We start from the raw sequence: 27,642 nt of genomic DNA on the forward strand, positions 1-27,642 counted from the left end.
AAAAATGGGGAGGAGAGCCGAGAGCCGGAGGGGCCCCCGGAGAAGTGGTCAGTGGCCAGACACACCCAGGCCTACCCGACCGACGCCTACGGCACGCTGGAGTTCCAGGGCGGCGGCTACTGCAACAAAGCCATGGTGAGGGGCCAGGCCGAGGGGAGCTTTGGGGGAGGAGGAAAAAGGAAAACAATTCTAATAATCTGAACAATGAAGATTTATTCATACATAAATAAAGTGCTGTAGCTAGATCCCTATTAATTATTTTACGTTCATCTTTGAAAACTTTTATCAACAAAATAATTTAAATGTCATCTATATATATATATATATATTCTAAAAGTAAACTTAAATTGCATATTCTCTTCTGTCCAAATCATTATCCTTTCGGAAATGGTATGGTCTTCTTCTGAAGCATCTGTGTCTTATATAAAAACTGCTGTTTGGCTGAAACCGGTGTGGCTCCGTGGACAGAGCGTCGGCCTGCAGACTGAAGGGTCCCGGGTTCGATTCCGGTCAAGAGCATGGACCTTGGTGGCGGGCACATCCCCAGTGTGGGGGGCGTGCAGGAGGCAGCTGATGGATGTTTCTCTCTCATCATCGATGTTTCTAGCTCTCTCTCTCCCTCTCTCTTCCTCTCTGTAAAGAATCAATAAAATATATTTTAAAAACAAAAACAACAACAATTGCTGTTTGAAATTAAAAAAACAACAACATAGAAACATCGATGAGAGAGAAACAGGGACCGGCCGCCTCCAGCACGCCCCCAACCGGGGATGGACCCCGCAACCCAGGCCTGTGCCCTGAACTAGACATTGACCTCTGACCTCCCGGTTCAAAGGTCGACGCTCCAGCACGCAGCCACGCAGGCTGGACAGGCCGGGCAGGCGGGCCCCGGCTTGGACACGGGCCCCGGCCCCCGGCCCCTCCCGGCCCCGCTGAGCCCCCGTCCCTCCCGCAGTACGTCCGCGTGGCCCACGACACGAAGCCGGACGCGCTGCTGCACCTCATGGTGAAGGACTGGCAGCTGGAGCTGCCCAAGCTGCTCATCTCGGTGCACGGCGGCCTGCAGGCCTTCCCGCTGCCGCCCAAGCTCAAGCAGGTGTTCGGCAAGGGCCTGGTGAAGGCCGCGGTGACCACGGGCGCCTGGATCTTCACCGGCGGCGTCAGCACGGGTGAGCGCCCGGTCCCCGGCCCGGCCGCGGACACACACACACACACACACACACGGACCCGGGGCTGGGGGTCCCGGGGGCTGGCCGAGAGGGACGGCTGTTTGCGCTTTTGTTTTTTAAAATACGTACTGTAAGGAAGAAAGGAGGAGAAATCTGTTTGTATTGCCCGAGCGGGTTTGGCTCGGTGGGTGGAGAGCGTCGGCCGGTGGACGGAAGGGCCCCGGGTTCGATTCCGGGCAAGGGCAGGCTCCTGCCCGGCTGGGTCCCTGGTCGGAGCGCGTGCAGGAGGCAGCCATCGATGTGTCTCTCTGTCTTTCTCTCTCCTTCCACTCTCCCTAAAAATCAATGGGAAAATGTCTTCGAGGGAAGATTAAAAAGAAAAGGGAAAAAAATAATGTAAATAAATAAATAAATATATAAATATATATATTATTGATTGCAGAAGGAGAGGGAGAGGGAGGGAGGGAGAGAGAGAGAGAAAAACATCCATGAGGAGAGAGAGTCATGGACCGGCTGCCTCCTGCACGCCCCCCACTGGGGATGGAGCCCACAGCCCGGGCCTGTGCCCTGACCGGGACTCGAACCCTGACCTCCTGGCTCCCAGGCCCCCGAGCCGGTGCCTTCGCTCGGTGATGGAGACCACCCTGTCCCCACCGGCCCCCCGGGGAGCGGGGTGGCCCGGAGAAGGGGCCCCCTCTCCCCCCCCGCCCGGTCCCCAGCGTGACCTGCCCCCGGCGGGGGCCGGGACGGACAGGCCTTCCTCAGGGGCCCCCGGGGAGCGGGGTGGCCAGCCCCCAGCGTGACCTGCCCCCGGCGGGGACGGGGACGGACAGGCCTTCCTCACGGCCCCCGCGCCCGCAGGGGTCATCAGCCACGTCGGGGACGCGCTGAAGGAGCACGCCTCCACCTCCCGCGGCCGCGTCTGCGCCATCGGCATCGCGCCCTGGGGCCTGGTGGAGAACAAGGAGGACCTGCTGGGGCGGGACGTGAGTGCCCCCTCCTCCTCCTCCTCCCTCTCCCTCCTCATCCCCCGTCCCCCCTCCTCCTCCTCCCTCTCCCTCCTCATCCCCCGTCCCCCTCCTCCTCCTCCCCTCTCCTCCTCATCCCCTGTCCCCCTCCTCCTCCTCCCTCTCCCTCCTCATCCCCGTCCCCCTCCTCCTCCTCCCTCTCCCTCCTCATCCCCCGTCCCCCTCCTCCTCCTCCCTCTCCCTCCTCATCCCCCGTCCCCCCTCCTCCTCCTCCTCTCCCTCCTCATCCCCCGTCCCCCTCCTCCTCCTCCCTCCCCCATCCCCCGTCCCCCTCCTCCTCCTCCCTCCCCCATCCCCGTCCCCCCTCCTCCTCCTCCCTCTCCCTCCTCATCCCCCGTCCCCCCTCCTCCTCCTCCCTCTCCCTCCTCATCCCCCGTCCCCCTCCTCCTCCTCCCTCTCCCTCCTCATCCCCCGTCCCCCCTCCTCCTCCTCCCTCTCCCTCCTCATCCCCCGTCCCCCTTCCTCCTCCTCCCTCTCCCTCCTCATCCCCCGTCCCCCCTCCTCCTCCTCCCTCTCCCTCCTCATCCCCCGTCCCCCCTCCTCCTCCTCCCTCTCCCTCCTCATCCCCCGTCCCCCTCCTCCTCCTCCTCCCTCTCCCTCCTCATCCCCGTCCCCCTCCTCCTCCTCCTCTCCCTCCTCATCCCCCGTCCCCCTCCTCCTCCTCCCTCTCCCTCCTCATCCCCCGTCCCCCTTCCTCCTCCCTCCCTCTCCCTCCTCATCCCCCGTCCCCCCTCCTCCTCCTCCCTCTCCCTCCTCATCCCCCGTCCCCCCTCCTCCTCCTCCCTCTCCCTCCTCATCCCCCGTCCCCCTCCTCCTCCTCCTCCCTCTCCCTCCTCATCCCCCGTCCCCCTCCTCCTCCTCCCTCTCCCTCCTCATCCCCCGTCCCCCTCCTCCTCCTCCCTCCCCTCCCTCATCCCCCGTCCCCCTTCCTCCTCTCCCTCTCCCATCCCCCGTCCCCCCCAACACCGACCGGCCACCGCCTCCGGCCACAGGTCCCTGTCCTCATTTCTGGACGCCTCCACTCAGAGACGGTCCAGGTCTGTCCTCTGGGGGGTCCCCCTGGGTGGCCCCCGTCCACCCTTCCCCCTTCCTGCGGCCACGTGACCGAGGCCTCGCCGAGCTGACGGGACGTCCCCACCGGGGCCTTTTAATTCCACGGGGTTATCTGCTTGTTTATTTAATTTGTTATTATTATTTTTATTTTATTATTTTATTTTATTTTTTTATATATATCTTCTTGATTTTGTACAGAGAGGAAAGGAGAGGGATAGGGAGTTAGAAACACCGATGAGAGAGAAACATCGACCAGGCGCCTCCTGCACGCCCCCCACTGGGGATGTGCCCGCAACCAAGGTCCATGCCCTTGACTGGAATCGAACCCAGGACCTTTCAGTCTGCAGGCCGACGCTCTATCCACTGAGCCACACCAGTTTCGGCTATTATTATTGTTATTTTTAGAGAGAGATGAAGGGAGAGCAATAGGGAGAGAGAAACATCCATGAGGAGAGAAATTACGGATCAGCTGCCTCCTGCACGCCCGCCTCCTGGGGATGGAGCCTGCAACCCGGGCCTGTGCCCTTGACCGGGAATCGAACCGGGACCTCCTGGTTCCTAGGTTGACTCTCAACCACTGAGCCATGGGTCTGGGCTACCCATGGGATTTTGTGTTAAGATATGTTTTCATTTCTTGGCCATCGATGCCCAGGAGTACAATGGCTGGGCTGGCATTTTCCAAAAGAAATTTATGCCTCAGCCCGGCCGGCATGGCTCCGTGATTGCATGCTGACCTAGGAACCAGGAGGTCACTGGTTCAATTCCCGGTCAGGGCACAGGCCCGGGTTGTGGGCTCCATCCCCAGGAGGCAGCCGATCCAGGATTCTCTCTCATCATCAATGTTTCTCTCTCTCTCCATCTCCCTCTCCTCTTTCTGAATCCAATGAAACCGGTTTGGCTCAGTGGATAGAGCGTCAGCTTGTGGACTGAAGGGTCCCAGGTTCGATTCCGGTCAAGGGCATGCACCTTGGTTGCGGGCATGTCCCCAGTAGGGAGGCAGCTGATGGATGTTTCTCTCCCATCGATGTTTCTGACTCTCTATCCCTCTCCCTTCCTCTCTGTAAAAAATCAATGACATATATTTTTAAATAATAATAATGTAATATAGGCATTAAAAGAAATAAAAGCCCATCAGAGAAAGGGTGGGGAGGGGACAGCAGGCGGAAACGCACCCTGAGGCGGGCACTGGGACCCTCGGGGGACACGTGGCTCTGACGGGCCCTGCCTCTCGCCAGGTGACCCGGCTCTACCAGACCATGTCCAACCCGCTGAGCAAGCTGTCCGTGCTCAACTCCTCCCACACCCACTTCGTCCTGGCCGACAACGGCCACGCTGGGCCGCTACGGCGCCGAGGCGAAGCTGCGGCGGCAGCTGGAGAAGCACATCTCCCTGCAGAAGATCAACACGCGTGAGTGCGGCCACGGCTGCGGCCACGCCATGCCACGGCCATGGCCACGGCCATGGCCACAGCCACGCCACCCCCCGGGCCTCGCTCCTGTTAGATCCACAGAAAATGATTTGACTTGACTTCCTTCCTTCCTTCTTTCTTTCCTTCTTCCTTTCTTTCAAATATATTCTTTTTAAAAATATATTTTTTTTTATTGATTTTTTTTACAGAGAGGAAGGGAGAGGGAGAGGGAGTTAGAAACATCAATGAGAGAGAAACATCCATCAGCTGCCTCCTGCACGCCCCTACCTGGGGATATGCCCGCAACCAAGGTTCATGTCCTTGACCGGAATCAAATCTGGGATCCTGAGTCCGCAGGCCGACGCTCTACCCACTGAGCCACACCGGTCAGGGCTCTTCCTTCCTTCCTTCCTTCCTTCCTTCCTTCCTTCCTCCCCTCCTTCCTCTCTCTCTCTCTCTCCTCTCTCTCTTTCTTTCTTTCTTAAAAATATATTCTTATTGATTTCAGAGAGCAAGGGAGAGAGAGAAGCATCAATGATGAGAGAGAATCACGGACCGGCTGCTTCCTGCTGGGAATGGAGCCCACAGCCTGGGCCTGTGCCCTGACCCGGGCATGGAACCCTGACCTCCTGGCTCCTAGGCTGTCACTCACCACGGCCACGCCGGCGGGCCCTATGGGCTCCTGTGAAAGGACCAGGAGTGCAGGACAGTCAGAGGGACATCTCACATGGCCGTGGGGCGGCTGCAGGCCTCCTCAGAGAGCCGGCCGGCGACGGGCGCATCCCTCTCCATGTTCCCTCCCTCCTGGGGTGTTCCGTGCTCCCGGGCATGTTCCGTGCTCCCCGGGCGTGTTCCGTGCTCCCCGGGCGTGTCCCGTGCTCCCTGGCGTGTTCCGTGCTCCCGGGCGTGTCCGTGCTCCCCGGGCGTGTTCCGTGCTCCCCGGGCCCGCCGGGCTTCCCTTTGTCATCCTTTGCCTCGGGCTCGAAGCGGGGCGGGGACGGCAAAGGGGCGCTCGGCCGGCCCCCTCCCAGCGCGGGCCTTGGGGTCCGGCCTCGCCCACCCACCCTGTTTCCGGAGGAAGAAGGAGATGCGGCCGCCATGTTCCTGCCACGACCGTCTTGGGTTGGGAGACTCAGAGGCTGGGTGGGGCCATGTCATCTGGGTCCATTAAAAAAATAAAAGCCGAAACCGGTGTGGCTCAGTGGATAGAGCGTCGGCCCTGCAGACGGAAGGGTCCCGGGTTCGATTCCGGGTCAAGGGCACGGACCTTGGTTGCGGGCACATCCCCAGTGGGGGGCGTGCAAGAGGCGGCTGGTCGATGTTTCTCTCTCATCATCGATGTTTCTAACCCTCTCTCCCTCTCCCTTCCTCTCCGTAAAAAAAAACAAAAAAAAAACCAACAATGAAATATATTTAAATAAATAAATAAATGAGCCCTGGCCAGTGCGGCTCAGTGGGTAGGTCGCTGACCCGCAGACCGGAGGGCGCAGGTCCCATTTGCAGCCAAGGACGCGGCCCGCGGCTGCAGGCTCGATCCCCAGCCCAGGGCCGTGTCTCCCTCCCATCGATGCTCCTCTCTCCCTCGCCCTCCCTCGCCCCCTCCCTGACAGTGGATCGGAGGGCTCCCTGCCAGGGGCCGGGCGGGCGGGCGGCCGGGCGGGCGGGCGTGGGGCGGTGACAGTGACGGCCGCGGGCGGTGTGTTGCAGGCCTGGGCCAGGGCGTGCCCGTGGTGGGCCTGGTGGTGGAGGGCGGCCCCAACGTCTTCTCGGTGGTGCTGGAGTACCTGCGGGAGGAGCCCCCGGTGCCGGTGGTGGTGTGCGACGGCAGCGGCCGGGCCTCCGACATCCTGTCCTTCGCGCACAAGTACTGCGAGGACGGAGGGTAGGACTCCGCCCGCGGGGGGCGGGGGCCGGGGGCCGGGGGCCGGGCCGGGGCGGGGCTGGGCGCCCAGGTCGCTCCCGAGAAGCTTCAGGGAGGGATGTTTTCTGTTTTAAATCTATTTTATTGGCCGAAACCGGTGCGGCTCAGTGGGTAGAGCGTCAGCCTGCGGACTGAGGGTCCCGGGTTCGATTCCCGGTCAAGGGGGCGCGTACCTGGGTGGCAGGCTTCTCCCCGGCCGGAGGCCCTGATCTGAAGCTCACGCAGGAGGCAGCCCATCGGTGTGTCTCTCGCCCATCGATGTTTCTCCCTCTTCCTCCCGCTCTCTCTAAAAATCAATGGGTGAGGATTCACAAACAAACAAAGGAAAAGACCCCAGGTGGCCCTCACCGGTGCGGCTCCGTGGATGGAGCGTCGGCCTGCGGACGGAGGGGTCCCGGGTTCAATTCCGGTCAAGGGCATGGGCCTTGGTTGCGGGCACATCCCCAGTGGGGAGCATGCAGGAGGCAGCTGATCGATGTTTCTCATCGATGTTTCTAGCTCTCTCTCCCCTCCTCTCTGTAAAGAAATCAATAATATATATATTGATTTTTATGTATATCCGAGGTGTCGGCTGGCTCGGACGGGCCTCAGGCGGGCTGTTTCTCGTCTCTCCCCGGCGTCTGCCTGGTACAGGGTCATCGGGGAGCCGCTGCGGGACCAGCTGCTGGTCACCATCCAGAAGACGTTCAACTACAGCCGGGCCCACGCGCTGCAGCTGCTGGCCGTGCTGGCGGAGTGCATGAGGAGGAAGGAGCTGGTGAGCGTCTGTGAGGGTGTGAGAGCGGGAGCGGGAAAGGCAGAGAGAAGCCTTGACGTGAGAGAAGCACATCGGTGGGTGTGCCTCCCTCCCGCGCCCCGACCGGAGAGGAACCCGCCACCGAGGTCCGCGCCCTTGGCCGGCATCGAACCCGGGACCCTCAGTCCCTGGGCCGAGGCTCTGCCACGGAGCCAGACCGGCGAGGGCTGAAATCAATGCAAACACATTATTAAGGGGAATCCATACGTATAAAAGCCTAAGAGATCCAATGACCGGTCAGCCGGTCGCTATGACGCGCACTGGCCACCAGGGGGCAGACGCTCAATGATTAAGATGAGTCGGGTTTTGCTCTCGGCGTTGCTGCAGCTGCATGGCGTACGTGTCGGTCTCGGCTGTCCTTTGTCAGAAACACCCGACCCCCCTCCTGCGGCCCACGTCCCCTGACCCGGTCTTTCCCCACGACCCGCCCCAGGTGACGGTGTTCAGGATGGGCGCCGAGGGGCAGCCGGACATGGAGATGGCGATTCTGACCGCCCTGCTGAAGGGTGAGCTGTGCCGGGGGTGGGGAGGGGGGCGGCTGGACCCCCGGTCACCGCCCGGCGCCCGGGCCCGGCGGCCGGGCACAGAGAGAGCGTGTCTGCCCCTGCCTTCCCAGGCACCAACGCCTCCGCCCCCGACCAGCTGAGCCTGGCGCTGGCCTGGAACCGCGTGGACATAGCCCGCAGCCAGATCTTCGTCTTCGGGCCCCACTGGCCGGTGAGTGGCTGCCCGGGGGGCCCTCCGAACCGGCGGCCCAGACGGCGCGCAGTAGGGACCCGGCCCCAGCCCCAGGGGCGCGCAGTAGGGACCCGGCCCCAGACAGCGCACAGCAGGGACCAGGCCCCGGGGGCGCACAGTAGGTGTTGCTCCCTCATCATGATTCTCTCTTGTCATGGATGTTTCTCTGTCTCTCCCCCTGCCTCTCTGAAATAAATAAAAATCCATTTTAGATTTAAAAAAAAAAAAAGAAATTAGCTAAAAAAGAAAATAGCTCATTAGAAGGAAACACAGTGATTGTATGGAGAACACTCAGTTTTCATGGTCCATTCTATGAAACCCTGGAGGCCTAGAGAACTGTGTGTGAGTGTGTGTGCACACATGTTCTCACGAGTGCATGTGTGTGCTAGCGTGTACACAAGTGCATGTGTGTTGGCGTGTGCACAAGTGCACGCGTGTGCTAGCGTGTACGCAAGTGCATATGTGTTGGCGTGTGCACAAGTGCATGTGTTTGCTAGCGTGTACGCAAGTGCACGCGTGTGCTAGCGTGTACACGGGTGCACGCCTGCAGCGGCGAGGGTCACGCCTGCTTTCTCCCCCGTGTCTGCGGCGCAGCCCCTGGGCAGCCTGGCGCCGCCGGCGGACAGCAAGGCCACGGAGCCGGAGAAGAAGCCGCCCCCGGCCACCACCAAGGCCCGGGCCAAGGCCAAGGGCAAGCGGAAGGGGAAGGGGAAGGAGGAGGCGGAGGAGGAGACCGACCCCCGCAAGGTCGAGCTGCTCAACTGGGTGCGTGGGGCCTGGGCTCCCTGCCTCCCTCCATCCCTCCCTTCCTCCCTTCCTCTCTCCCTCCCTCCTCCCTCCCTCCCTTCCTCCCTCCTTCCCTCCCTCCCTCCCTTCCTCCTTCTTTCCCTCCCTCCCTCTCTCCCTCCCTCCGTCTCTCTCTCCCTCCCTTCCTCTCTCCGTCCCTCCTTCCCTCCCTCTTTCCCTCCCTCTCTCCCTCCGTCCCTCCCTCCCTCTCTCCCGCTTTCCCTCCCTCCCTCCCGCCCTCCTTCCCTCCCTCCGTCCCTCCCTCCTTCTTTCCCTCCCTCCCTCCCTCCCTCCGTAATCTCCGGGAGCACATCCTTGTTTGAGGATCACAGCCGCGTCCACAGACACAATTGACCGAAAAGCAGAGGGGTCACCGCCGTCCTCGTTCCCCGCGGGCCGTGGGCCGGACAGAGGCGAGGCCTGCGCACGGGGGGTGGGGGCGCCCAGGGGCCGGGGCCTGGGGCAGCGGGCGCGGGGTCCGCCCTCGAGGTGCCCCCGCCCCGCCCCGCGCCCAGGTGAACGCCCTGGAGCAGGCCATGCTGGACGCCCTGGTGCTGGACCGCGTGGAGTTCGTGAAGCTGCTGATCGAGAACGGGGTCAACATGCAGCACTTCCTCACCATCCCGCGGCTGGAGGAGCTGTACAACACGGTGTGTGTGGGGGGGGGGCTCCCCACCGCCCCCGGGCCCGGGCCCCGGGCCCCGGGCCCCTCCCCGCCATCGGCCCAGGCTGGACCCAGCCTAACCACCGCCCGCCCGGCCCCTCCCGCCATCCCACGGAGCAGGCCGGGGGCTCAGGGGCCAGGGCCGGGCTCACGGCCGGCGGCTTGCCTTGCAGAGACTCGGGCCGCCCAACACGCTGCACCTGCTGGTCAGGGACGTGAAGAAGGTTGGTCCGCCCTCCCCTCTCCTCACGGGGGCGGGGGGGGGGGAGGGGGGGGGATCGTATGCAGCTTTGTGTGTGTGTGTGCTTGTTTTGGTTAATTCTCACCCGAGGGTATTCCTCCATGGACTTTTAGGGAGAGGGAAAGACAGAGAGACACATCATCAAGGTGAGAGAGAATCATCCATGGGTTTCCTCCTCCTGCATGCACCCCAACCAGGGCCCGGGCCTGGGGAGGAGCCTGCGACAGAGGCGTGTGCCCTTGACCGGAATCAAACCCAGGACCCTTTGGTCTGCAGGCCGACGACGCTCTATCCACTGAGCCACAACGGCCGGGGCACTTTAAACATTGTACTTTTATTGATTTCAAAGAGGGAGAGAGAGAGAGAGAGAGAGAGAAACATCTACGAGGAGAGAGGATCATGGGCCGGCGGCCTCCTGCACGCCCCCTACTGGGGATGGAGCCTGCAAACCCGGGCCTGCGCCCTTGACCGGGAATGGAACCGGGACCTCCTGGTTCTGGGTCGATGCTCAGCTCACTGAGCCACACCGGCCAGGCCCGAGCACTGTCTAACGCCCTTGGCTCCCGGCACCCGCTGGGTGGCCAGGAGGGACTGCTGGGCCCCGGGAGGGCGGGAACGGGGACGGGGACCAGGTCCTTGCTCCACACGGGGCCTGAGACGCAGCCTCGCCCCCGCAGGGCAACCTGCCGCCGGACTACCACATCAGCCTCATCGACATCGGGCTGGTGCTGGAGTACCTCATGGGCGGCGCCTACCGCTGCCGCTACACCCGCAAGAGCTTCCGCACGCTCTACAACTCGCTGTTCGGGCCCAAGCGGGTAGGCCCGGGGCGACCGTGTGCGGGGCGGGCGGGGCCCTGCCGCAGGGGGGCTCCTCGCAGCCCTCTCCGACCAACCACCCCTGTTCCCGGCCGAGCTCGTCGCCCAGGACACCGCCCCTCCTCCTCCTCCTCCTCCATCTCCTCCTCCTCCTCCTCCTCCTCCTCTTCTCCTCCTCCTCCTCCTCCTCCTCCATCTCCTCCTCCTCCTCCTCTTCCTTCTCCTCCTCCTCCATCTCCTCCTCCTCCTCCTCTTCCTTCTCCTCCTCCTCCTCTTCCTTCTCCTCCTCCTCCTCTTCCTTCTCCTCCTCCTCCTCCTCCTCTTCCTCTTCCTTCCTCCTCCTCCTCCTCCTCCTCCTCCTCCTCTTCCTTCTCCTCCTCCTCCTCCTCCTCTTCCTCCTCCTTCTCCTCCATCTCCTCCATCTCCTCCTCCTCCTCCTACTCCTCCTCCTCCTCCTCCTCCTCCTCCTCCTCCTTCTCCTCCTCCTCCTCCTCCTCCTCCTCCTCCTCCTCCTCCATCTCCTCCTCCTCCTCCTCCTCCTCCTCCTTCTCCTCCTCCCCCTCCTCCCCCTCCTCCCCCTCCTCCTCCTCCTCCTCCTTCTCCTCCTCCTCCTCCTCCTCCTCCTCCATCTCCTCCTCCTCCTCCTCCTCCTCCTCCTCCTTCTTCTCCTCCTCCTCCTCCTCCTCCTCCATCTCCTCCTCCTCCTCCTCCTCCTTCTTCTCCTCCTCCTCCTCCTCCTCCTCCATCTCCTCCTCCTCCTCCTCTTCCTTCTCCTCCTCCTCCTCCTCCTCCTCTTCCTCTTCCTTCTCCTCCTCCTCCTCCTCCTCCTCCTCCTCCTCCTCCTCTTCCTTCTCCTCCTCCTCCTCCTCCTCTTTCTTCTCCTCCTCCTCCTCCTTCTCCTCCTCCTCCTCCTCCTCCTCCTCCTCCTCCTCCATCTCCTCCATCTCCTCCTCCTCCTCCTACTCCTCCTCCTCCTCCTCCTCCATCTCCTCCTTCTCCTCCTCCTCCTCCTCCTCCTCCTCCTCCTCCTCCTCCTCCTCCTCCTCCATCTCCTTCTTCTCCTCCTTCTCCTCCTCTTCCTCCTCCTCCTCTCCCTCCTCCTTCTTCTTCTTTAATTTTGTTGATTATGGTATCACATAATTGTCCTTATACCCCCCCATTCCCAACCCAATCCCCTCCCCACGCATGCCCCCACCCCCTGTTGTCCGTGGCCACTGGCCAGGCCCCTAGGCATGCACACAGTCCTTTGGTTGATCTCTCTCCCCTTTCTTCTTCTTTAAATAATATATATGTCTCCCGTGCCTCCTGGGGTGGAGCCCCCAACCCGGGCGTGGGCCCTGGCCGGGAATCGGACTGGGACCTCCTGGTTCCGAGGTGGAGAGTGGACGCTCAGCCCCGGAGCCAGGCCGGCCGGCCGCCTCTCCGCTAGGATCCATGTACTGGGAGATCAGTTCCCGGGTGACTGACTTTTTTCCCTCTCTCTCCCCTTTCCTGCCGCAGCCGAAGGCGCTCAAGCTTCTGGGGATGGAGGTACGTGGGTGTGTGTTTGTGCCGTCTCCGTCCGGTGTCGTTTAACATCGCACGTGTTTTCTTTCTTTCTAGTCTTTCTTTTTTTAATTTATTTTTGTTGATGTCAGAGAGGAAGGGAGAGAGAGAGAGAAACATCCGTGATGAGAAAGAACCATGGATCGGCTGCCTCCTGCATGCTCCCCAATCAGGGGATCGAGCCCACAGCCTGGGCATGTGCCCCCGACCGGAATCGAACCCGGGACCCCCTGAGTCCGCAGGCCAACGCTCCATCCACTGAGCCACACCACCCAGGGCTCTTGCTATTTTTTTAAAAAAAATTATTATTATTGATGTGGGGGAGAGAGGAGAGAGAGAGAGAGAGAGAAACAGCAATGATGATGAGAGAATCATGGATCTGCTGCCTCCTGCACGCCGCACGCCCCCTACTGGGGATGGAGCCAGCAACCCGGGCCTGTGCCCTGACCGGAATCGAACCCGGGATCCATGAATCCAGAGGCCGACGCTCCATCCACTGAGCCAAACCGGCCAGGGCTCTTTCTATTTTTTATTTTATTTTTTTTATGGATGTCAGAGAGGGAGGGAGAGGGAGAGTGAGAGAGAGAGAAACATCAGTGATGAGAGGGAATCATGGATCAGCTGCCTCCTGCACGCCCCCCGCTGGGGATCGAGCCCACAGCCTGGGCCTGTGCCCTGACCGGGAATGGAGCTGGGACCTCCGGGCTCCAGGCGGAGGCCTGACCCCGGGCCCTGTCCTCGGCGGCCTGTGGAGACGCCCCCTCTGCCCGGTCCCCGGGCCTCGGCGGCCTGTGCAGACGCCCCTCCGCCGCAGGACGAGGAGCCGCCGGCCAAGGGCAAGCGGAAGAAGAAGAAGCGCGGGAAGGAGGAGGAGGCGGAGGTGGACGCGGACGACCCGGCCGTCAGCCGCTTCCGGCACCCGTTCCACGAGCTGACGGTGTGGGCCGTGCTGATGCGGCGGCAGCGCATGGCCGTGTTCATGTGGCGGCGCGGCGAGGAGAGCATGGCCCGCGCCCTGGTGGCCTGCAAGCTCTACAAGGCCATGGCCCACGAGTGCGCCCAGAGCGAGCTGGTGGACGACGTGTCCCAGGACCTGGACGGCCACTCCAAGTGGGCGGGGCCGGGGGCCGGGGCCAAGGGGGGGGGCGGGGGGGCATCCCGCTTTAAAAAATGTATATGTTTTATTGGTTTGTTACGGGGAGGAAGGGAGAGGGAGAGAGAGCCAGAAACGTCGATGAGAGAGAATCATCGACCAGCCGCCTCCTGCACGCCCCCCACTGGGGAGGTGCCCGCAACCAAGGTCCATGCCCTTGACTGGAATCGAACCCGGGACCCTTCAGTCCTCAGGCCGACGCTCTATTCACTAAGCCACACCAGCTAGGGCCACGTTGATTTTTTTTTAAATGTATTTTATTGATTTTTTTTTTTACAGAGAGGAAGGGAGAGGGATAGAGAGTCAGAAACACTGATGAAGAGAGAAACATCGACCAGCTGCCTCCTGCACGCCCCACACTGGGGATGTGCCCACAACCAAGGTACATGCCCTTGACTGGGAATCGAACCTGGGACCCTTCAGTCTGCAGGCCGACGCTCTATCCACGGAGCCAAACTGACTAGGGCTTTGTTTATTTTTTTAAATATATTTTTATTGATTTTTTAGAGAGAGAGAGAGAGGAAGGGAGAGGGAGAGAGGGATAGGAACATCCATGAGGAGAGAGAATCACGGATCGGCTGCCTCCTGCACAGCCCACACTGGGGACGGAGCCCTGACCCGCTGGCTCATGGGTGGATCCCTGCGGCCGGGCCCGACCCCGTCCCCCGTCCCCCCCTCTGTGCGCAGGGACTTCGGGCAGCTGGCCGTGGAGCTCCTGGACCAGTCCTACCGGCAGGACGAGCAGGTGGCCATGAAGCTGCTGACCTGCGAGCTGCGGAACTGGAGCAACTCCACCTGCCTCAAGCTGGCCGTGGCCGCCAAGCACCGCGACTTCATCGCGCACACCTGCAGCCAGATGCTGCTCACCGACATGTGGATGGGGCGGCTGCGGGTGCGCAAGAACCCGGGCCTGAAGGCACGTGTGCGCGCGTGTACATGTGTGTGTATATGTGTGGGTGTGTACATGTGTGTGCATGTGTGTACATGTGCGTGCGTGTGTACATGTGTGTGCGTGCGTGTACATGTGTGTGCGTGCGTGTGGGAGTGTGCGTGTGCATGCGTGTGCATGCATATATGTGTGTGTGGCGTGTACATGTGCATGCGTGTGCGTGTGCGTGTGCGTGTGGCCCACTGGGGCCCTGTCCATCCATCCTCCCCACGCCTGGCGGGCGCCCCCACCTGCACCCCGCGCCATCGTGGCACCTAGACGTCCATGCCCCCCGCCGCCCCCGCAGGCCATCCTGGGCCTCCTCTTCCCGCCCACCATCCTGCTGCTGGAGTTCCGCTCGCAGGACGACTTCTCCTACCAGACGGCCAAGGAGAACGAGGACGGCCGGGAGCGGGAGGAGGAGGCCGCGGTCAGTGCCCGGCCGGGCCCTCCCCGGAACCAGGACGGGCGGCGGGGGCGTGCTGGCGATGGGGGGGTGATGGGGGAGCTGCCTTCCCCACGGCCCCCCCCGCCCGCGTGTGCCCAGGACCCCGGCGCGGACGCCGGCTCCCGGAAGGGGGACGAGGAGAGCGAGCACCGGAAGCACAGGGGCATCCCCATCGGGACCAAGATCTGCGAGTTCTACAACGCGCCCATCGTCAAGTTCTGGTTCTACACGGTGAGTGAGGCCCCCGGCCGCCCCCCACCCCCTCCGGGTGCAGGAACCGGGGCTCCTGACCTCCCTCCGGAGCGGGCGGGCCCCCGGCCACTGCCCCCACCCCCTCCGGGTGCAGGAACCGGGGCTCCTGACCTCCCTCCGGAGCGGGCGGGCCCCCGGCCGCCCCCCACCCCCTCCGGGTGCAGGAACCGGGGCTCCTGACCTCCCTCCGGAGCGGGCGGGCCCCCGGCCACTGCCCCCACCCCCTCCGGGCGCAGGAACCGGGGCTCCTGACCTCCCTCCGGAGCGGGCGGGCCCCCGGCCGCCCCCCACCCCCTCCGGGTGCAGGAACCGGGGCTCCTGACCTCCCTCCAGAGCGGACGGGCCCCCGGCCGCCCCCCACCCCCTCCGGGTGCAGGAACCGGGGCTCCTGACCTCCCTCCGGAGCGGGCGGGCCCCCGGCCGCCCCCCACCCCCTCCGGGTGCAGGAACCGGGGCTCCTGACCTCCCTCCGGAGCGGGCGGGCCCCCGGCCACTGCCCCCACCCCCTCCGGGTGCAGGAACCGGGGCTCCTGACCTCCCTCCAGAGCGGACGGGCCCCCGGCCGCCCCCCACCCCCTCCGGGTGCAGGAACCGGGGCTCCTGACCTCCCTCCAGAGCGGACGGGCCCCCGGCCGCCCCCCACCCCCTCCGGGTGCAGGGACGGGGGCTCCTGACCTCCCTCCGGAGCGGGCGGGCCCCCCCGGCCGCGCCTCACGCTCCCCACCCACAGATCTCCTACCTGGGCTACCTGCTGCTCTTCAACTACATCATCCTGGTGCGCATGGAGCGCTGGCCCTGCCTGCAGGAGTGGGTGGTCATCGCCTACATCGTGACGCTGGCCCTGGAGAAGGTGCGGGAGGTGAGTGCTCCCCAAGTGCTCCCCACCACCTGTGCCAACTCAGACACAACTTCTTCTTCTTTTAAAACCAGTTCCCTTCCTCCCTTCCCTCCTTCCTTCTTTCCTCCCTTCCCTCCTTCCTTCTTTCCTCCCTCCCTTCCTTCCTCTTAATAAATAACACACCGAGTGGCCAGATGATGATGATCTCTGAGCACAAAATCATCCGGCCACTCCGGGTCTGTCCTATAGAATAAAAGGCTAACGTGCAAATGGCCCCCTAGACCAGGAGTTCGACCAGCAGGCAGGCCGGCCGACCGCCCATGTCCCCTCCCCCTGGCCAGGCTGGCCGGACCCCACCCATGCACCAGGCTTCTATTATATATACACACACACACTGAGTGGTCAGATGATTATGCATTCAGAGATCATCATCATCATCTGGCCACTCCGTGTATATATATATATTTTTATACTGATTTCAGAGAGGAAGGGAGAGGGACAGAGAGAGGAACATCCATGATGAGAGAGAATCATGGATCGGCTGCCCCCTGCCACACCCCCCACTGGGGATCGAGCCTGTGCCCTTGGCCGGAATCGAACCTGGGACCCTACAGTCTGCGGGCCGATGCTCTATCCACTGAGCCACACTGGCTAGGGCAGCTGGAGAGGTCCCTGCCCGCCTGAGAGGATGGTGTTGGGAGGTGCCCAGGGGGAAAGGGAACCGGGTCCCCTGGAAGGTCCCGCCGTGGGCCCCGGGTCCGCGGAGGTGCCCGGCCGGCCCTCCCGCCCACGGCGCCCGCTGCAGATCCTCATGTCAGAGCCGGGCAAGCTGAGCCAGAAGGTGAAGGTGTGGCTGCAGGAGTACTGGAACCTCACGGACCTGGTGGCCATCTCCGTGTTCCTGGTGGGCACCGTGCTGCGGCTGCAGCGGGAGCCCTACATGGGCTACGGCCGCGTGCTCTACTGCGTGGACATCATCTTCTGGTACATCCGCGTGCTCGGCATCTTCGGCGTCAACAAGTACCTGGGGCCCTACGTCATGATGATCGGCAAGATGGTGAGCCGGCCGGCCTTTCCTTTCCTCTGTCTCTCCCGCGAGGCTGGTTCCCTCTGCCTTCTCTTCCTCTTGTTGTTGTTCTTCTTCTTTTCCTCCTCTTCCTCCTCCTCCTCCTTCTTCTTTTCCTTCTTCTTTTCCTCCTCCTCCTCCTCCTCTTCCTCCTCCTCCTCCTCCTCCTCCTCCTCCTTCTTCTCCTCCTCCTTCTTCTCCTCCTTCTTTTCCTCCTCCTCCTCCTCCTCCTCCTCCTTCTTTTCCTCATCCTCCTCCTCCTCCTTCTTCTCCTTCTCCTCCTCCTCCTCCTCCTCCTCCTCCTCCTCCTTCTTCTTTTCCTCCTCCTCCTCCTCCTCCTCCTCCTCCTCCTCCTTCTTCTTCTCCTTCTTTTCCTCCTCCTCCTCCTCCTCCTCCTTCCTCCACTTCCTCCTCCTCTCCCTCCTTCTGCCGTGGGTTTTGAGAGAGAGAGTGGAAGGCAGGGGGAGCGGCAGAGAGAAACGTGGGTTTGAGAGAGACACATCGGTGGGTTGCCCCCTGCCCACACCCCGCCCAGGGCCAGGGATTGAGCCTGAAACAGAGGTACATGCTCTTGACCAGGAATCGAACCTGGGACCCTTCAGTCCATGGGCCAGTGTTCTATCCACTGAGTCAACTAACAGGGGCTCTTTAAAAAAAAAAAAAAAAAAATATATATATATATATATATATATATATATATATATATATATATATATATATTGTTATTGATTTCAGAGAGGAAAGGAGAGGGAGTGATTAGAAACATCCGTGAGGAGAGAGAATCATGGAGCGCTGCCTCCTGCATGCCCCCTGCTGGGGATCAAGCCCAAAGCCAGGGCATGTGCCCTGACTGGGAATTGAACCATGACCTCCAATGCTCAACCCCTGAGCCATACCGCCTGGCGAAGCACTGATGAAGTCTTTGGGTTGGGCAAAATCAGGAACCACGTGAACTGGAGACCATCAGAGACCCATTTCCTTTGATGGACAGATGATTGACATGCTGCACTGTGATTGGCAGATGGCAGACATGCTGCACTGTGATTGGCAGATGGTTGACACGCTGCACTGTGATTGGCAGATGGTTGACATGCTGCGTTGTGATTGGCAGATGGCTGACACATTGCATTCTGATTGGCAGATGATTGACAGGCTGCGCTGTGATTGACGGATGGCTGACACGCTGCCCTGTGATTGGCGGATGATTGACACGCTGCACTGTGATTGGCGGATGGCTGACACTCTGCACTGTGATTGGCGGATGGCTGACGCCTGCACTCTGATTGGCAGATGATCGACATGCTGTACTTCGTGGTGATCATGCTGGTGGTGCTGATGAGCTTCGGCGTCGCCCGCCAGGCCATCCTGCACCCGGACGAGGAGCCCTCGTGGCGGCTGGCCCGCAACATCTTCTACATGCCCTACTGGATGATCTACGGCGAGGTGTTCGCGGACCAGACCGACCGTAAGACTAGAATCCATAGTAAGGCCTGCTCCCTGCCCCGCAGGCTGGGCCCCGCCCGGGGGGGGGGGTGCGTGTGCGCGAGGGTGTGCAGCAGGTCCCTGTCCTGCCGGGCATCGCAGTGAGTGCAGGGGACCGAGCAAACGGGGACATTTTTGTTGTTCATCCTCCCCGAGGGTATTTTCCCGGTGATTTTTAGAGAGTGGACAGGAGGGGGAAAGAGAGAGCGAGAGAGAAACATGGATGTGAGGAGAGAGACGTGTCGATCAGCTGCCTCCTGCACGTGCCCTTGACCGGGAGGGATCCGCAGACTCTGCATTGTCTTGTGTGTGAACCATTTCACTTTTCTCTCCACCGCCATCTTGTTTTCTTTCCCCCCTCGACCGCCGTGCAGTCTACGCCATGGAAATCAACCGTAAGTGTACACAAAGCTACGGCTCTGCCAGCGGTGGGGCCGAGGGCCGTTTGGGTATTTTTGTCACATCGGCGGCGGCGGGGCCGTACAGAACGATCCTCTTATAAATTCGCTGCTCTGTGGGCTCCAGCCTTTCGTTAACTTGCCCCGGAGGCCTTGGGGGGGGCCAGGCCACACGATTCCTGGGGCCTCATATGGCCCGTGGGCCGGGTGTTCGCACCCTGGTGTCCAACGCCCGCACAGTGTGCGTATCCCTTCGTTCCTTAGTCTCTTCCTTACCTAGTTACCGGTGGCTTTGCCCTGGGTGTGAATACCCGTCTGGTTTCCTGGTGTCCATAGTTTTTGTGTTGTTGTTGTTTTATATATATATTTTATTGATTTTTTTTACAGAGAGGAAGAGAGAGGAATAGAGAGTTAGAAACATCGATGCGAGAGAAACATCGACCAGCTGCCTCTTGCACACCCCCCACTGGGGATGCGCCCGCAACCAAGGTACATGCCCTTGACCGGAATCGAACCCGGGACCCCTCCGTCCGCAGGCCGATGCTCTATCCACTGAGCCAAACCGGTTGTGGCGTGTTGTTTTTTTTTTAAACTGTAAATAAATTAGGAGCATGTAGGCTAGACATCGATGGAGTTTATGTCACGAATGCCTGTTGGGGTCACCCTGTCTTTCCTCCACGAAATAGATCCTGTGGGATCGGCGTGGCATTGCCAACGGGCAGGGAAAGGAAATATGGTTTGCCTTTTAAAATAGTTTTTTGTCTTGATTTGAAAGAGAGAGAGGGAGGGGGAGGGAGAGCGAGAGAGCAACATCCATCGGCTGCCTCCTGCACGCCCCCTGCTGGGGATGAGCCCACAACCAGGGTCCATGCCTTTAACCGGAACCGAACCCAGAACCCCTCAGTCCTCAGGCCGACGCTCTATCCACGGAGCCACACCGGTTTCGGCTCCTTATTTCTTTTATATGAGTTGCTATTTTTCACAGAAAAAAAAAAAAATCCTATATATAAAAAAAAAAGACACGGGTCACATGATAGCCTCGGTGAGCTGTTATCGCGTGATAACTTCGGTGAGTCACGCCAGAGCGGGCACAGAAGGACCTCCTTCCGTCCGTCCGTTCCAGCTCCGTGCGGCGAGAACCAGTATGACGAGGAGGGCCGGCGCCTGCCGCCCTGCATCCCGGGCGCCTGGCTGACCCCCGCCATCATGGCCTGCTACCTGCTGGTGGCCAACATCCTGCTGGTCAACCTGCTCATCGCCGTCTTCAAGTGCGTGTCCCCCGGGAGGGGGGACGGGCTTGGCCTCAATCCCCTTACTCTGTGGGGTTCCCGTCTCCTCACAGACACCCCCACGTGGCCATGCGTGGACACAGAGTGTCCCTGTGAAAGAGTGGGATTTTTTTCTCTTTTTTAATCCTCAGCTGAGGATATTGTTTTCCCATTGATTTCATTTTATTTTATTTTTTAAATAGTACTCCCAATATTTGCTTTTTAAAAAAAAAAAGATATGTTTTATTGATTTTTTACTGAGGAAGGGAGAGGGATAGAGAGCTAGAAACATGGATGAGAGAGAGAGACATCGATCAGCTGCCTCTTGCACGCCCCCTCCTGGGGATGTGCCCGCAACCAAGGTCCGTGCCCTTGACCGGAATTGAACCCGGAGACCCTTCAGTTCACAGGCCGATGCTCTATCCACTGAGCCACACCAGTTTCGGCTTCCACTGATTTTTAGAGAGAGGAAGGGAGAGGGAGAGACAGAGAGAAACATCGATGGGAGAGAGAGACACATCGATGGGCTGCCTCCTGCACCCTCCCCGGCCAGGGCCCCGGGATGGGGAGGAGCCTGCCACCGAGGTCCGTGCCCTTGGCCGGCATCGAGCCCGGGGGGACCCTCTGGCCCGCAGGCCGGCGCGTTATCCCCTGAGCCACACGGGCCGGGCCGGTTCGTGGAGTCTTGAGGCTTGGTGGTGACGCTGACGGCCCTGGGGAGAGAGCCTCCCCGGAACTGACGGAGAATGTCTCCTCTTTTTAAAGCAACACCTTCTTCGAGGTGAAGTCCATCTCCAACCAGGTGTGGAAGTTCCAGCGCTACCAGCTCATCATGACCTTCCACGACCGGCCCGTGCTGCCGCCGCCGATGATCCTGCTGAGCCACCTCTACATCCTCGGCCGGCGGCTCGGCGGCCGCTGCCGGAGGAGGCGGGGGGGCGAGCCGGAGGAGCAGGACCGCGGGCTGAGTGGGTGCCCACGTCCCCCCGTCCGTCCCTCCCCACGTCCCCCCGTCCCTCCCCACCCCCCTCGGGGCTCAGAGGCTGGCCGTGGACCTAGGAACCAGGAGGTCACGGTTCCATTCCCCATCAGGGCACAGGCCCGGGGTGCGGGCTTGATCCCCAGTGTGGGGTGTGCAGGAGGCAGCTGATCCATGATTCTCTCTCATCATGGATGTTTTCTCTCTATCTTTCTCCCTTTCTCTCTAAAAATATCAATAAAAAAATATATATGTATATTTTATGTATATATATATTTTTTAATATATTTTATTGATTTTGTACAGAGAGGAAGAGAGAGAGATAGAGAGTTAGAAACATCGATGAGAGAGTCATCGATCAGCTGCCTCTTGCACACACCCCCTACTGGGGATATGCCCACAACCAAGGTACATGCCCTTGACCGGAATCTAACCCGGGACCCTTCAGTCCCCAAGCCGACGTTCTATCCACTGAGCCAAACCGGTTTCGGCGTAAAAAATATATATATATATATATATATTTTTTTTTTAAAGATCTCTAAAAGCAGCTGGCCAGCATAGGTCAATGCTCAGGGGTTGAGCAGTGACCTATGCACCAGGAGGTCCCGGTTCGATTCCCGGCCAGGGCACAGGCCCGGGCTGCGGGCTCCATCTCCACGGTGGGGCGTGCAGAGGCAGCCGGCCCGTGGTTCTCTCTGATCGCGGACGTTTCTCTCTCTCTCTCCCCCCCTCCCTCCCTCTGACACCCATACGCACCCGCGGGTGCCGCGCAGAGCTGTTCCTCAGCGACGAGGAGCTGAAGCGGCTGCACGAGTTCGAGGCGCAGTGCGTGCAGGAGCACTTCCAGGGGAAGGAGGACGAGCAGCAGTCATCCAGCGAGGAGCGCATCCGCGTCACCTGCGACAGGTGGGCCCGGCCGGGCGGCTCAGCGGGCAGCGCGCCGCCGGCCTGCGGACCGAGGGGCCCCGGGTTCCGGTCCGGTCAAAGGGCGCGTACCTCAGGGTGGCAGGCTCCTGCTGGAGCGTGCAGGAGGCAACCCATGGACGTGTCTCTCTCTCCCACCGGTGTTTCTCTCTGTCTCTTTCCCCTCCCTTCCACTCTCCCTAAAAATCCATGGGAGCGATATCCCCGGGGGATAACTGGTTTAAAAAAAAAAAAAAGCCCACGTGGCTCCAGGGTTGAACCGAGAGCTCTGAGAGCTCGAAGAGGCTGCTGTTCTGACTCATGGCACAGCCCCGGGCACTCAGAATGACAGGCTCCCCACGGAGACACCCGTGTTTACGGGTAAACACACGGGAGGGCCTCACAGCACAGCTCAGGGCCCTGCGAGACTCCGGGCGTGGCCCAGGGGCACGCTGAGGCCGGCCGCTCTCGCTCGGGCCCGTCCCCAGGCCGCTGTCCCCTCCTGGACCTGGTCACCTGGTGACAAAGTGCCAAACCCCAGGGTTATCACACCGTCATTCCGCCTTGATGAGGCACATTTTCTTTTTTCAAAAAAATAAAAACGTATTATTGATTTCAGAGAGGAAGGCAGAGGGAGAGAAGGGGGAGAGAGAGAGGGAAACATCCATGATGGGGAGAGAGAATCGGGGACCGGCTGCCTCCTGCACGCCCCACCCCGGGGATGGAGCCCGCACCCCGGGCCTGTGTCCTTGGCCGGAGTGGACCCGTTGACCCTGCGGCGCGCAGGCCGGTGCGCGGGCCGCTGATGGGGAATTTCCACTCTCCCGGAGCCGCGGCTCGGACTGAGTCACGGCGGTGACGGACAATGGAAGTGCTGTTCCCTCTCCCCCCCCTCCCCCGGCATTGCTGGGATGTTTGCCATTCCTGGGCCGGCTCCGGGGCTCCGGACCGAGGATCGGGGCTCCGTGCGCAGGCCGCCGGGGGAGGCACGCGTGTCCGGCCCTTCCTGTTTCCCTGAGCCGGGAATGCCTGGATGGGAGCCCATTCCTGCCGTCCCATTGTCCCCGTCCGTCCGGCTGAGTCACCGGGAATGCCACGTGGGGGGGGGGGGGGCGGAACGCTGGGCCAGGCCAACTGGGGAGCTGGAATCACGGGAGCTATTTTCACCTCATTTTTGGCCCCAGGGAGGCCTCTAAGATCAAACCTTGGAGGATGAAAAGTTCCTTCCATTTCTATAAGTTTATATATATTTATATTATATTATGTTATGTTATATTATATTATTATGTTATATTATATTAATGCATTTAAATAATATATTTTGATTGATTGATTGATGTCAGAGAGGAAAAGAGAGGGAGAGAAACATCCATGGTGAGAGAGACTCATTGATCAGCTGCCTCCTGTAACATGGGAACTCAAACCATGACTTTCTGGTTCATAGGTCGATGTTCAACCACTGAGCCATATATAATATATTTTATTGACTTTTTACAGAGAGGAAGGGAGAGGGATAGAGAGTCAGAAACACTGATGAAAGAGAAACATCGATCAGCTGCCTCCTGCACACCTCTTACTGGGGATGTGCCCGCAACCAAGGTCCATGCCCTGGACCGGAATCGAACCTGGGACCCATCCATCCCCAGGCCGGTCTGGGAAGAGCCCACGGGGATGTCCTGAGCTTAAAGGTTCACAGGAGTCAACGCCAGGAGCACCCTGGGGTGTGGGTCGTGTTCCTGACCCGGCATTGACAGCCAATCCAGAGAGAGAGACACAGGTATCAGGTAGATAGGGATTTAAAAAAAAAAAAAATTAAAAATGCAGCGTTGTTAGTCATTCACGCTGGGCGTCCAGGGTGTGGTTCCGTTCTCGCCGGAGACACACCCCAGGAGGGGGCACGCCGGCTCAGGCACCGACAGCACCGGCCGCCACGGCCCTCCGGGCTCACAGGCCCGCCCTAACTGGCCTGGCCCACAAACGACACAGAGGGAGCCGGGTGGCCTGGCTCAGGGGCCGAGCATCCATGTCCGAACCGGGAGGTCCCAGTTCGATTCCCGGTCAGGGCGCGTGCCCGGATTGCGGGCTGGATCCCAGAAGGGGGGGCAGGGGTGGGGGGGGCGGGCGTGCAGGAGGCAGCGGTAGAATATTCTCTCTCATCGTGGATGCTCTGTCTCTCTCCCTTCCTCTCTGAAATCAATTAAGAAAAAAAAAAAAAAGGGAAGGTAATCATTAAAAAACAAAAAAAAGGAACGAGAACGCAGGAAGATTTAAGGCACCCTGTGCAATCTTGAGCACGCAGGTCTGCCTCCCTACAATTACCCAACTTGAAAGGCCCCGAGGAAAAGGGCCGGGCGAGACAGACGCCGTTTTGATCCTCGCACCTGGCGCGCAATGACAGGGCAGGCCTGGTCTCGGAGCCGTGAGTACCAGCCGGGCCTGGGACTCCCACGGAGCTGGCTGACGGCTTTATGGGAGCAGCCAGCTCTGTCATTAGGAGAACGCTCCCGTGTGATTCCCGGGGGGCCTCTCGGGCGGAGGGGCGGCTGTCCGCGAGGAGCTGACGGCGCAGGAAACGAGGTTTCACGGCCGGCCGGCCGGCTGCACGGCTCCCGTGTCGGAGCTCGGGCCTTGGACATGCGGGGACTTGAACTCGGACCCTGTATGTGGTGACAGAGCAGCGTCTAGGAAAGGCCAGGCCTCATGGGTATTCTCTTGGACGTTGCTCCAGAAGTTCCCCCCGAGGTATAGAGTCGCGCCTGCTATTTGAACGCAGTGGGAAGCATTATGTACAGAGCTTTTGATCTGATTTAAATATTTAAATGGAGCCCGGCCAGGGAGGCACAGTGGTTGAGTGTCAACCTAGGAACCAGGAGGTGCTGGTTGCATTCCTGGTTGCGAGCTCCATCCCCAGTGAGGGGCGCACAGGAGCCAGCCCATCCATGGTTCTCTCTCATCATGGATGTTTCTCTCTCTCTCTCCTCCTCTCTCTCTTCCCATCTCTCTTTCTCCCCCTTTCTCTAGTCCTCTCTGAAATCAATTTAAAAAAAAAAAAAATTTTTAAAGAAGAAAGACAGTAAAAACATCTACGCTAATAAAAGAGTAAGAAGCCAAAGCTGGTGTGGCTCAGTGGTAGAGTGTCTGTCTGCGGACTGAAGGGTCCCGGGTTCGATTCCGGTCAAGGGCATGTACCTTGGTTACGGGCGAATCCCCAGTAGGGGGTGTGCAAGAGGCAGCTGGTAGATGTTTCTCTCTCATCGACGTTTCTAGTTCTCTATCTCTCTCCCTTTCTCTGTTAAAAATCAATAAAATATTAAAAAAAAAAAAAAGAGTAAGAAGCAAACTGACTGTACCTTCACAACACCTACCAGCCAATCAGGCATGAGTATGCAAATTAGCCCAACAAAGATGGCGGGTTTATTTGCATACGCAGGTGCTCTGAGCCTCTGGGCAGCTGGGAAGGCAGGGGAAGGAAGGCCGGTTCTTGCACGGATCTCCGGGCCCCGGGCCTCCGGTGTGGCTGTCGGACGGCATTCCTTTTCCGCTGCGGACTCACCCTCTGCCCTTGGTGTTGCCAGGGTGGAGAACATGTCCATGCGGCTGGAGGAGATGAACGAGCGGGAGGGCTTCATGAAGACGGCGCTGCAGACGGTGGACCTGCGGCTCTCGCAGCTGGAGGAGCTGTCGGGCCGCGTGGCCGGCGCCCTGGAGGCCCTGGCGGGCATCGACCGGTCCGAGCTCGCACCCGCGCGCTCCCGGGCCGCCTCCGAGTGCGAGGCCACCTTCCTGCTGCGGCAGAGCAGCGTGCACAGCGCCGACAGCGCGGGCGGTGGTGGGCCCCGCTTCCCCCTGCCCGCCGAGGAGCCGGGCTCGGGGCTCGGCACCAAGAGGGCCTGCTCCTTCCGAGGGAAGGGAGAGAAGGACCCCGGGGTGGGCCTGGCCCCGGGCAGGAGCGCCCCGGCCACGCCCGGGGGCAGCCGGCTGGCCTCAGACCTCGGCCAGGACCCCCCGGGCCGGGCGAGGGGCAGGGAGGAAACGGAGGCCCTGCCGGCGGAGCAGACGTCGGATTTGCAGGACGTGCAGCTCAGGGTCAGAGCGGCAGCAGAGACGGAGGCGGCCGCTCCGGGGCCTCCAGGAGACTCGGACAGGCCCCGCCCAGGCCCCGAGGAGGCGTTCGGTGCCTGTCACACCCTGGAGTCCACGAGCGTCCTGTACTCCCACGGCAGGAGGCTGGTCGGCGAGCCGGGGGCGTGGGGGCCGGGCGGGGGCCAGGCGTGGACCGCGGAGTGGACGTACCAGGTGCACAGGATCACGCGGTCCCGCAGCACCGACCTGCCCCCGTACGCGGTGCCGGAAGCCGCGAGGCTGGAGGAGGAGGCGGCTCGGGGTGCGGCTGCCCGAGGGGTCCCCTGGACGCCCCGCCCGTCCCTGGCCGTTGCCGAGCCCGCGGAGACGGGGAACCTGCTGACGGTGGGCGCGGGCCGGGCCCCGGGGTTCCCGTCGCTGAGGTCCAAGAGCTTGCACGGCCGCCCCGGGAGGGCTCCCGGCGCGCGGGCCCGGCTAGACCCCCCCGGGCACGCCGGCAGCGTGGGCAGCCTCCTGGCTGCGTCGAAGACGGAGGCCACACCTGCAGAAACGGAATGCTGAGGGCCCGGCTCCTCCGGCTTCTGGCGTCAGAGCCGCCGAGGACCAGCACCCTCCGGCCGGCCGTCTGATGGCCATCGGGCTCCGAAGACGCCAGCCGGCCTGGCAGGCACTCGGCGGTGTGGACGCCGGACGGACATTTCAGGCCCAGCACTGAGGGCTCCCGTGTGTGCTCCCCGAATCCCTCCGTGGGAACCCCGACCCCAGGGTGGCTGTCTCCGGAGACACGGCCGGTAGGAGGTCATCACGGACAGATGAGGCCGTACAGGGATGTGTGCCCCGAGGAGAAGAAGACGCAGAGTTCTTCTGAAGAAGAAGACCAGGGGGTGGGCATTGACCTAGGAACCAGGAGGTCCCGGGTTCGATTCCCGGACGGGGCACAGGCCTGGGTGGAGGAGGCGTGTGGGAGGCAGCCGGTCCGTGATTCTCTCTCACCATGGATGTTTCTCTCCCGCCCCCTCCCCCCTCTCCTTTCCTGTCTGAAATCGATAAACATGTATATAGAAGTGAAAATAAAGAACCACGCCCGTACGGACTGAAGCGTGTGTGTGGACAGCCATCCATCGCTTCCCAGCGTTCGGGAGCGGTCACCGCATGAGCTGAGGGCGGGTGGCGTTACGCTGACACTGGGATGGAGACGCGGGGACCCCAACAGGGGCAGTTCACACCCATCATCACGTGGACACAACGAGAGGAAGCCAAAATGGTTTTCTCCCTTGTGGCGAGAGCTCTTTGGATTTACTCTTTTAACAGCCAGCGTCCGTGTACACGGAGTGGCCCAATTATTATGATCTCTGAATGCACAATCATCTGGCCACTCAGTGTGTGTGTGTGTAGTATACAGTATATATAGTATATACCGTGTTTCCCCGAAAATAAGACATCCTCCCAAAGTAAGACCTAGCACCTGGAAAGATAAGACATCCCCTGAAAAGAAGACCTAGCGCAACTTTGGGAGAAAAAATTAATATAAGATACTGTCTTATTTTCGGGGAAACAGGGTAGTATATATTGTATATATAGTGCATAGTACAATATATATAGTATATATAGCACATATATATGGCATATAGTATATGTGTGTATAGTTTTTATACTATATATGTATATAGTATATAT

At 60.7% G+C, this 27,642-nt stretch overlaps 2 protein-coding genes across 2 annotated transcripts; both read left to right on the forward strand.

Moving 5' to 3' along the window:
* Positions 1 to 90: 90 nt before the first annotated feature.
* LOC311614501 (transient receptor potential cation channel subfamily M member 1-like) lies at positions 91 to 6,544 on the forward strand (the record flags this gene model as incomplete). Its single annotated transcript, XM_084869351.1, is given in 6 exon segments — positions 91 to 135; positions 956 to 1,169; positions 2,031 to 2,155; positions 4,486 to 4,578; positions 4,580 to 4,658; positions 6,366 to 6,544. Coding segments are annotated over 6 exon segments (693 nt in total). The 5' UTR covers positions 91 to 132.
* Positions 6,545 to 6,943: 399 nt separating this feature from the next.
* LOC311614294 (transient receptor potential cation channel subfamily M member 1-like) lies at positions 6,944 to 27,347 on the forward strand (the record flags this gene model as incomplete). Its single annotated transcript, XM_084868980.1, has 21 exons — positions 6,944 to 6,954; positions 7,213 to 7,336; positions 7,809 to 7,881; positions 7,992 to 8,092; positions 8,708 to 8,878; positions 9,415 to 9,549; positions 9,737 to 9,787; positions 10,482 to 10,622; positions 12,123 to 12,152; positions 12,982 to 13,277; positions 14,008 to 14,244; positions 14,528 to 14,678; positions 14,796 to 14,927; positions 15,679 to 15,807; positions 16,592 to 16,843; positions 18,143 to 18,317; positions 18,709 to 18,729; positions 19,856 to 20,000; positions 20,766 to 20,968; positions 21,753 to 21,885; positions 25,458 to 27,347. The coding sequence occupies 21 exons, from the start codon at positions 6,944 to 6,946 to the stop codon at positions 26,524 to 26,526; spliced, it is 3,780 nt and encodes a 1,259-aa protein (XP_084725106.1). The 3' UTR covers positions 26,527 to 27,347.
* Between the last annotated feature and the right edge of the window lie 295 nt (positions 27,348 to 27,642).

This window comes from Pipistrellus hanaki, assembly GCF_964339955.1.
Source record: "Pipistrellus hanaki genome assembly, chromosome: 21".
In the NCBI taxonomy this organism is placed as follows: Eukaryota; Metazoa; Chordata; class Mammalia; order Chiroptera; family Vespertilionidae; genus Pipistrellus; species Pipistrellus hanaki.